Source organism: Pezoporus flaviventris, unplaced genomic scaffold (assembly GCF_033815535.1).
Source record: "Pezoporus flaviventris isolate CSIRO_AGI_PZ_B2104156 unplaced genomic scaffold, CSIRO_AGI_Pfla_v1 ptg000005l, whole genome shotgun sequence".
In the NCBI taxonomy this organism is placed as follows: Eukaryota; Metazoa; Chordata; class Aves; order Psittaciformes; family Psittacidae; genus Pezoporus; species Pezoporus flaviventris.
The window spans coordinates 624,995-634,542 of NW_026892553.1; the positions used below are offsets into that span (position 1 = coordinate 624,995).

General features: G+C 57.8%; 3 protein-coding genes across 3 annotated transcripts in view; 1 reads left to right on the plus strand and 2 right to left on the minus strand.

Moving 5' to 3' along the window:
- The window catches only part of TSC22D3 (TSC22 domain family member 3), a 233,990-nt gene that overhangs the window by 178,313 nt on the left and 46,129 nt on the right, over nucleotides 1–9,548 (minus strand). The gene's annotated exons all lie outside the window — the stretch shown is intronic.
- Nucleotides 1,439–2,539, plus strand: PIN4 (peptidylprolyl cis/trans isomerase, NIMA-interacting 4). The gene is made up of 4 exons (XM_061445500.1): nucleotides 1,439–1,564; nucleotides 1,677–1,741; nucleotides 1,823–1,942; nucleotides 2,364–2,539. The coding sequence occupies exons 1-4, from the start codon at nucleotides 1,525–1,527 to the stop codon at nucleotides 2,520–2,522; spliced, it is 384 nt and encodes a 127-aa protein (XP_061301484.1). The 5' UTR covers nucleotides 1,439–1,524; the 3' UTR covers nucleotides 2,523–2,539.
- ERCC6L (ERCC excision repair 6 like, spindle assembly checkpoint helicase) lies at nucleotides 4,803–9,416 on the minus strand. The gene is made up of 2 exons (XM_061445569.1): nucleotides 9,388–9,416; nucleotides 4,803–9,052 (listed from the first exon to the last, which is right to left on the minus strand). Exon 2 carries the CDS (start codon nucleotides 8,911–8,913, stop codon nucleotides 5,254–5,256), a length of 3,660 nt encoding a protein of 1,219 aa, XP_061301553.1. The 5' UTR covers nucleotides 8,914–9,052; nucleotides 9,388–9,416; the 3' UTR covers nucleotides 4,803–5,253.

Genomic DNA, 9,548 nt, shown 5'->3' on the forward strand with positions numbered 1-9,548 from the left:
CCCAGGGGAGCAGGGGGCACCGGAGCGAGGGGCCAGGGCCAGGGCCTGGGGGGTCTCTGTCCTCCTGGGAACAGAGCCCCATGTTCACTGCCATCCACGCACCCTGGCTGAATTTGACCCTCCAGGAGGATCCACGCCCCTCACAGTTGATTCCCCTTCACCTCGGTCCCATGACTTGCACATGGCTCCCTGCCCTCTCCGGGGCTGCAGATTTAAGCCTGTAATTCAGATCCAGGCTGAGAAACTCAGGAAAAAAATGGAAAAACCCAAGGAAAAGAAGTGCTATGAGATGTCCCTGCTCTAGCCCCTGCCCGGCCCCGGCTCCGCGCCCGCTCCCGGCCCCGCTGCTGCCCAGCCTGGCACAGGGTCTGTTGTGCTGGGAGGGGGCATGGGAACGGGGAGGGAAGCTCTGGAACGGGTCCGTTTTGCACATGACTGCTCAGGAAACTGGTGGTGGCGGTGGCCACGGGACGGCGGCGAAGCGGGCTGGGGACATGGGGGCTGCCCCTGCAGAAACCCAGCACTGGCGGGTTGTCCGCTGTCAGATAAGGGATGTCTGGAGAAGGTGGCTCCTGGCTGCCGAGAGATCCCCGGTTCTCGAATGGGCTCTTCCCGGTGGAGCTGTCCCTGACCATTCACCCTCTCCTCCCTCTGCGGGTGCAGAGGTGCTGGGGAGCGCCCGGGCAGCGGCGCCGGCCCCCTCGCGGGCCCATGCTCCCGGTGTGCACTGTTCACCTGCCAGCTCCAGCTTGGTAAACTGCTCCTGCTGACGGCTGCCTCTGCGTGCTTCTTGTGCCTGCCGCGGGGCCGGGCGTTGGGAACGTGAACCCTGACACCGCCGGGGTGGCTCGATGGGACCCCGGAGGGGGCGCGGGGCCTCCCACAGCGTCTGCCGTGTGCCCGAGTACCCCAATGGCTCTGTGTGAGCGCAGGGACACTGCGGGGAGGGGGGCGACCCAGGGGTGGGTGCTGGGGTCGTGCTGGGGTGCTGGGGTCAGCCTAGGGTGGGAGCTGGGATGGATGCGAGGAGGTGGGGATGGTGTGGGGAGCTGGGACGGACAGAGGTCCTGGGGGAAGGCAGCATCCCAGCATCACCCAGGTTGGAAAAGCCCTTTAAGCTCCTCCAGTCCAACCTTTCCCAGCCCTGCCAAGGGGTGTGAACACTTGCAGGGCCGGTGACTGCAGCCCTGCCCTGGGCAGCCTGTTCCAATGCCTGAGCACCCTCTGGGGCGGGAATTGTTCCTCAGCTCCACCTGAACCTGCCCTGATGCAGCTTGAGGCCGGTTCCTCTTGTCCCATCCCTTGCTCCTTGTGAGCAGAGCCCAGCCCGCTCCTGGCTGGCTTCAGTCCCGGTGCCGCTCTGCGCAGGACGCACCTCGGCCACCAGCGCGGTCCCTTCCACCCCTCCAGCGCCGCCGCTACCGCCCTACCGCGGGGTCTTGCGGGCGCGGGGCAGCCCCGAAGCGGCCGGTCCCGGCGCGGCGCGGGCAGCCCGGGGGCCTCGCACGGCCGGGTGGCGGCAGCATGGCGCCCAAGGGAAAGGGAGGTGGCAAGGCTGCCAAGGGTGAGCGGCGGGGACCGGCGGGGTGGAACCGGGGCGGCCCCGGGGAGGCCCGGGGCGGCGGGGGACCGGGGGCCGCGGGCACCGAGCTGGTCTCAGGGAGCTGCGTTCACAGGCGGCGACAGCGGCAGCAGCGATGGCAAAGCCCAGGGCCCGAAGGGAGGCGGCAACGCCGTGAAGGTGAGAGCGGGGTCCGCCGGGGGGGCCCTTCCCGCTCCCGGCCCGGCTCTCACGGCCCCGCTTGGCACCCTCGCCCCGCAGGTCCGGCATATCCTGTGTGAGAAGCACGGCAAAGCCATGGAGGCCATGGAGAAGCTCAAGTCTGGGCAGCGCTTCAGCGAGGTGGCCTCGCAGTACAGCGAGGACAAAGCCCGGCAAGGGGTACGGGGAGCACAGGGGGGAGGCCGCGGCCCGCGGGGACCCGGTCTGCTCTGCTCGCCGATGGCTGCGTGCCCCCAGAATATGCTGCTGGGGCGCAGGAGGCTGGTTCGGCAGCTGCGGGCGCAGTCGTGAGCAAACACTGGTGGGGGCAGAGTTAATTCAGGGATAAATGGTTGGTTGCAGCAGGTCTGAGGCACAGGAGCCCCCGGGGCAGCAGGACTTTAGATGTGCTGGCTGGGAGGCAGCCCGGGGTGAGGAGCTCTTCCCAGCCCTGTACTGCCTCACAGCGTGTGTGCTGCTGGGACAGATGCTGCCAGAATAGGTTTTGGGACAGGTTTCCACCCCCTCCCTCCCTGCTGCCCAGGCTGCTGCTGCTGCAGTGACAGCCTCAAAGCTTAACCCTCACGGTTCCTTTTTGTAGGGAGACCTGGGCTGGATGACCAGAGGCTCCATGGTGGGACCATTTCAGGAGGCAGCGTTCGCCCTGCCTGTGAGCAGCATGGACAAGCCGGTGTATACAGACCCCCCGGTCAAAACAAAGTTTGGGTACCACATTATCATGGTGGAAGGCAGAAAATAAAATGTGAATGACCATGAGTGTATTGGCTGCTTGAATCCCAAGAGCTTTCCAGACACCACAGCCCTGGAGCAAGCCAGTGGTTACCAGCAGCTTGTTTGGAGGCAGCGCCCATCCTGCTGCCGTGGCAGGACACAGGTTAGATGTGGCAGAGAGCAGGGCTCTGCCTAGAGAGGCAGGGCATTCCTTGGAAAAGGTGAAGCAAGAGCTCTGTGCTCTGCTTTTCCTGGCTGGCCAGCCTCTTGCTTTTGCCATTGTGGAAACAGTGACACTTGGAGGAGGTACTCAGGCTTACAGTGGTCACCCTGCAGAGGTGCAGGTCCAGTGCCCTGGCTGAGCAGCAGTGGGGAGGAGGAATCCTCCCAAGTTCAGTTTCCCATACCTAAAGCTACATCTTTGCCTGCTCAAAGCTGCAGTGGAAGACACTGCGTACCTCATGCTTGTGTGAGAAAAGCCACTAAATGCTTGTTGCTGCCTGCACTCCCCTCCTGCTAAGTGTGCAGTGCATGTGTCAGGCCTCACAGGCTGCACCTCATCCTTCTGATGAAACTATCTGAGGGACAGTACGATGTGCTTGGTGGTGGACGACAGGAAGCTCCCCATGACCCGGCCATGTGCACTGTGGCCCAGAACCCCACCATGTGCTGGGCTGCACCCCAAGAGTATGAGCAGCATGTCAAGGGAGGGGATACTCCTCTGCTGTGCTCTGGGTAGACCCCCCTCTGCAGTCGTGTTCCAGCTCTGGGGCAACAGCACCAGAGGGATGTGGAGCTGTTGAAGCGAGTCCAGAGGAGGCCACAGAGATGCTGCAAGGGCTGGAGCAGCTCTGCTCTGGAGCCAGCCTGAGAGAGCTTGGCTGGGTCAGCCTGGAGAAAAGAAGGCTCCTTAAGGGGAGACCTGAGAGCAGCTCCAGTGCCTAAAGGGGCTGCAGGAAACCTGGAGAGGGGCTTGGGACAAGGGATGTAGGGACAGGACAAGGGGAATGGCTTTAACCTGCCAGAGGGGAGACTGAGATGAGCTCTTAGGCAGAAGCTCTTCCCTGTGAGGGTGCTGAGGCGCTGGCACAGGGTGCCCAGAGAAGCTGTGGCTGCCCCATTCCTGGCAGTGTTCAAGGCCAGGTTGGACACAGGGGCTTGGAGCAAGCTGGTCTAGTGGGAGGTGTCCTTGCCTGTGGCAAGGGTTTGGAACTGGATGAGCATTAAGGTCTCTTCGACACAAACCAGGCTGGGATTCTGTGATTGATGCGAACGAGTCAGCCCTGCAGGTCTCTTGGATCTTGGCAATCCATATCCCAGTGCAGGGAGCCCCTTCCTGAAGTAGAGCTCCAGCAGTGGACTCTGGCTTTGTTTGCTGGTGAGCATCGTGCAGCGTCTGAATGCTTGGAGATAGGGAGAAAACACCAAAGACCAAAAGGCCTTTCCCAAGATGATATATAAAGATGAAGCTAGACCAAAACCAGGGCAGGTCTTTCTCCTCCCTCTATTTTGGGGTGTTTTGTTAAGGGACTGGAAAGCTCAGAGAGCCCACAAACAACTGCAGCGCTCTGGTTCATGAGTATTCTGTTAAAAACGGCAGCCAGGCCTTTCCCCAGCACCAGAGCAGATGTGGCCTCATTTAAGGGATGCTCTATTAATAAACTGCTTGTTTCCAGTCTACCAGAGCTTTGTTCTACCTCTTAGCAGGAGCGCACTGGCACATCCCCTGTACGACCCGCATGGGGGTTTGTGTCTGCCATCTCTCCTAGTATAAAGGAGTCACATTCAGCAGACCAGTTTCCTCTCTCAGACCTGAGCAAGGTGTAAAGGTATCCCCTGCTCTTTAGGGCAGCAGCCAGACCTGGTAGGCACAAAATGTGCACGTGGCATGAGGAAGCACTGAAGTCCAGTGCTGTATTGTCCCAAGGGAAGACAGACACAGTGATGAGCTGAGTTTCCCTCAGCATGACAGCAGAGGGGCAGGGCAGGCAAGCTGACCACTCTGAAAATGACTGCAAGGTTCTTCTGATGCTAAGCTCTCTTGTTTCCAAGCTATGAACCACATCATTGTGGCTACTGTGCCAGAGAGATGGTTCATCTACCACAGCTGAGGTGGTAAGTGGGAAGAGGGTTAGAGGACAAGCAGCCTGAACTTTAACACCAGTTCTCCCCTCTCCTGCTGCCTTTGTGCAGAACAGGCTTTGCCTGCGCTGCCTGGAGGTAAATGGAGATGGAAGAAAACAAGATCGGACTGGAGCCACCTCTGAGGCTCCCCCAGCACCACCAGGAGGTGAGAGCTGCAGCAGTTCAGCTCCAACTGCTGGTCCATTCCCTCCACAGCCCCTGCCTCTACCCCCCTCAACAGCAACTGCAGCCTGGCAGGGGTTGGAGCAGGAGGGTTTCTACACCCTCAGCACCCTCTGGGGAGAGGCAGGGACAGGATATGCAGGAGGCTGCAGCCAGGGCTGGGAGCTGGAGATAGGGTTAGCCATAAAGGAGTTTTTATTAAATAACCAGACAGCAGCCTGACACATGAACCATTTTCATCTCTGTGAAGCGATGCCCCAGGTAAACCCCTTCCCCAGCACCTGACAAGTGGGTTTCGGGCTTTTCCTCATGCAGGAGAAGGTGCTGAAGTTGTTCAGCCACCACAAAAGAAGTGCATTTGGCAGCATTCAGTCTCAAATCACAGTGTAGTTCAGACAGGCATTTAACAAGACAATGTTAAAGCTGTACTTACCAAAGGTATAACGGCTGCTTCATTTCTGGGCTAGCTGTCTGTACAGGTTTAAAGTCATGAGCATAACTTCAGGATCACCACTTTTGATGTCAAGAGCTTGCAGGAAACAGTTCAATGCCTCCTGTAGCTTTCCATCATCCTGAAGTTTTTTCCCACTGTCTACCAAGGTCTTGTAATCTCCTGCAGCAGGAGAAGAGCTCTGACCCACCTCTGTTTCAGGGACACTTTCCTGGGTGCAGTACTCTATCTGATCCCCTGACAGAAGCTCAACATCGCCAGTGGATTCCTCCTGAGAGGACTCAGTGTCATCCACTTCCAACTGCTCAGAGGACATGCTGTCCAGGTGGGAAGACTTCTCAGCTGTACCAAGCGTTTCTCCAGCGGGTTCTTCTTCAGGCTCCACAGATTCCCCACTGCACTCTTCAGCTTCTTCTTCCACGAGGTCATCCTGCTCCTCATTGCTGTCCTCTTCATCAGTGGTTCCCATGAGTTCTCCAATATCCTCCACCTCATCTACCACCTTGTTTATCAGAGACCGTCTGGAAGCAGTAGACCTGTTGCCGCTGTTGCTCAGCTGGGGAGAAAAACCAGCTTGTGCTATACCTTTGTCACATTTAGGAGTGGATGTGCCAATTCCCCCCAGGAATGGGTGCAGGGGGCTGTTCAAGGGAGAAGGCCTTTTTTCAGGCTGATTTTCCTGCGAGAGCATAACAGAATGCTCTTCATCCTCACTGTCTGAAACAAGTCTTTTTAAGGTTTTTTTTCTACCAAAAGCAAAGTCATCGCTGCTTTCCTCTGATGCTTCACTTCCTTGCAGGGAGGTATTTGGCATTTCTTCAGCTGCATGACAGGGTTCTCTACAGTTACCATTCTCACTGGGCCAAGCTTTTCCTGGAGATCTTTTGGCGGGAGACTTACAAAAGCTTCCTGCTTCCTGTGGGAAGCCCTCCCCTCCTGCACATCCAACTGATCTTTCCCTAGTTGAGGCATCTTGGCATCCATCATCAGACTCTTCCAAGACCAGATTGAAGTCAACTTGATCCTGGAGAGAAGGCACAGACATCTCCTCCAAGCTGGCTTCCAGCACACGAGGCTTCTGGAGCCCAGCATGGATCTCTGGTGTAACATGGGCTAAGTCTGGCGCTGCAGCAGCCCAAGCGAGCTCAGGAGCATCATCCTTCTCTGCCCCCGAGGCATCACATGGATCACGTACCTCACTTGGCATTTCTGCCTCTCTTAACCTCTCAGGATCGTTAGAGGAATGATGGGGACACACAGACAGGTCCTTCCCTGCCTCAACCAAGCTGTCCGCATGTATATGGGAACACTGCTCCTGCTCGAGTCTCTGACTATCCCTGTCAAGTCCATGTGAAGATGGCATCATGCTTGAGTTAAGGTTTTGTTCAGATTCCTCTGTATTGGATTGTTTCACTGTCTTGCTGGTATTAAGCAGCTCTGTATCCACACTGGACATATCTTGTGCTGGTTTCTCTTCATCCAAGTCCTCAATAGTCAGATTAGTTATTTTGGAGCTGACATTAAGAGCTTGGACTTCCATGTCCTCTGTAAGATCAATAACTTTGTAATGTTTGTGCTTGTCAGCTACTCCTGGTGAAACAGTGTGATTTATGTTGTTCAGCCTTGGAGACAACTTCTTTGGCTTGGAAACTAACTCCAGAGGCCTTTGCCACATCTGTTCACAATCATTTCTGATACCCTCCATCCTGTGGTCTCTAAGTTGAGACTCCAACTGAACCAGCTCATGGGCTTTCTGTACCCTCTGCTGAATGTACTGGTGGGCTTCTTCACTCTCAGCCTGCTCCTCGTGAGCAGTTTCCCTTGTGTATATCAAGTCGTGGTCAGAAATGCCAAACATATCCAGGGAGTGCAGGTAAGCAATGTGCTCGTCCAGCTGCAGGTCAGTCTGTCTCTGGGTGGCATGCAAGGACTGCAGCTGGATCTGGGTTGCAGATGTTCGAGTATCTTCTAACGTGAAAAGCTCCCTTAGTTCCTGTTTGGAGAAATACCGGAACGGGTTCTTTTTGTCACCAGTGGTCTGTCTTATTAATGAGTCCTTGAATACCTGTCTCCTGTATATCTTCTCCTCCACCGTGCCGCAGGTTATCAGCCTGTAAATGACCACATTCTCTTTCTGCCCGATCCTGTAAGCTCTGTCTACAGCCTGTGCATCCGTGGCTGGGTTCCAGCTAGGATCAAAGATCACCACTCTGCTGGCTGCCGTCAAGGTTATGCCAACGCCACCAACCTGTGTGGTGAGCAGGAACACAGAGTAGTCCCTGTTCCTCTGGAAGGTGGAGATGCGCTTCTCCCTCTCTAGCAGGTGGGTCACAGTGCCATCGATGCGCATGATCCGGAACTGCCGGCAGGACAGGACGTGCTCAATGATATCCAGCATCTTCCTAGACTGCGAGAACACCAGTGTCTGGTGCCCCTCTTCCCGCAGTCTTTCCAGAAGTCCCACAAGGAATAGCAGTTTTCCGGACTCCTGAATCAGGGTCTCTTCGGAGAGGTGGTCTATCTTGCTGGTGCCTGCAAGCATGCCAGCTTCGCTCGCAGGCTCCTGCTCTTCCAGGCCCAGCTGGACACATGCCCTTGCAGGCAGAAGCCTGGGGTGGTCACACAGCTTCTTCAGGACAGTCAGCTCAGCCAGAGGCGATCGCGTTGTCATCAGCACTTCTTTTACATGATCCAGAGAGAGAAAGTTCCTGTAGATTTCTTCCTGCACTGCTGCCAAGTACACCCACACCACAAAGTCATTCTTCCTGGTGAGAGATGGCATGATGGGGGCACTGTTCTCGCTTGGACCCTCGGGAAGAGGAGCATCTGGCCTGTTGGTGTAGCTGGTTTTGATATCTTCTTTGGTTCTCCTGAGGAAATAAGGCTTTATAATTGTCATCAGGTTCTCAGACATCTTTAGCCCCAGCGCTTTCTCACCTAGAGTCGCGTCCTTCTCCCTCGCCCTGGTAATGGGATTCTCGTACTCGATTTTGAAAGTCTTGGCTGTCCCCAGGAGGGAGCCTTGGCATGCAAAGTCAAACAGGGACCACATTTCCTGCAGGTTGTTCTGCAAGGGGGTGCCAGTGAGCAGGAGGCGATGCCTGGCAGGGATTGCATACACACACTTGGTTGTCTTGTTAGAGGGACACTTGATCTTGTGTGCTTCGTCCAGAATGACATAGTCCCAGACGAACTCTTGCTCATGCCTGCTGGCCAGCTGCTTCCAGTTGTTGATGAGCATCTGGTAACTAGTGATGATGATGCCGTTCTTGCTCTGGACCCTCTCCAGGTTTCTGGCACGCTCTGTCTTGCTGGTGCCGTGGAACTCCTTGACACGCAGGCCGGGTGTCCAGCGGGCAAACTCTGCCAGCCAGCTGCTCACCAGCGTGGTGGGCATGATGAGCAGCACGTGCCGCGTCAGCTCGGCATCAAACATGCCCGACAGGAAGGCAATCACCTGGATAGTCTTGCCCAGGCCCATGTCGTCTGCCAGGATGCCACCGGGCCGGCCCTCCCTGTGCAGGCGGTACAGGAAGGCGACGCCTTCCCGCTGGTGCTGGAAGAGCTTCTCGTGCATCTCCCCATAGATCAGCAAGCCGCTGCCGCACACATTCACGAAGCCTTCATCCTCCTCTGGCTCCTCCTCACCGCGCTGCACCATCTCGGCCAGCACCTCTTCCACACGCTGGATGCGTCCCTGCAGCTTCCCGCTGGGGCGGATGGCGGCCGCCAGCCGGAACAGCCGCAGTGCTTCCACCAGCTGCCCATCGCCCGCCGCCGCCTTCGCGCCGGTCACCAACCTGCCCGTGACAGACACAGCGTGAGCACCGGCCCCGGCCCGCTGCCTGCGCCAACCCCGCCCACGGGCTCACCGACCCGCCCCGCAGCTCACCCCTGGTACCGCTACTCCCCGTTCCTGCCTCTCGCCCCCGGTACCGCTGTTCCCCTGGCACCACTTTTACTGGCCCCGCCGCTTACCGCCAGTACCGCTGTTATGCCCGGTACCACCGCTGTTCCTGGGGCCGCCCCAGCCCCAGCCCCAGCCCCAGCCCCAGCCCCAGCCCCAGCCCCAGCCCCAGCCCCAGCCCCAGCCCCAGCCCCAGCCCCAGCCCCAGCCCCAGCCCCAGGCACTCACCCCCGGTACCGCTCTTCCTCCTCCGCAGCTAGGCCCAGGGCCGCCATCGCGCGCCCTCCCTGACTGCCGCCCCCCGCTTCAAACGCCGGCCGCTCCCGTGCTGCACTGCGCGCCCCGCGTGACATGCAAATGAGTGGCCAGCAAAGCCAATCAGCGCCCTT

What these genes read in the sequence shown, in the direction of transcription:
- PIN4 (XM_061445500.1), top strand. Translation starts at nt 1,525, where the DNA reads ATGGCGCCCAAGGGAAAGGGAGGTGGCAAGGCTGCCAAGG. An exon ending in AGGTGGCAAGGCTGCCAAGG is followed by an intron (nt 1,565 to 1,676) that starts GTGAGCGGCGGG and finishes CTGCGTTCACAG; the next exon opens with GCGGCGACAGCGGCAGCAGC. An exon ending in GAGGCGGCAACGCCGTGAAG is followed by an intron (nt 1,742 to 1,822) that starts GTGAGAGCGGGG and finishes CTCGCCCCGCAG; the next exon opens with GTCCGGCATATCCTGTGTGA.
- ERCC6L (XM_061445569.1), bottom strand. Translation starts at nt 8,913, where the DNA reads ATGGTGCAGCGCGGTGAGGAGGAGCCAGAGGAGGATGAAGGCTTCGTG.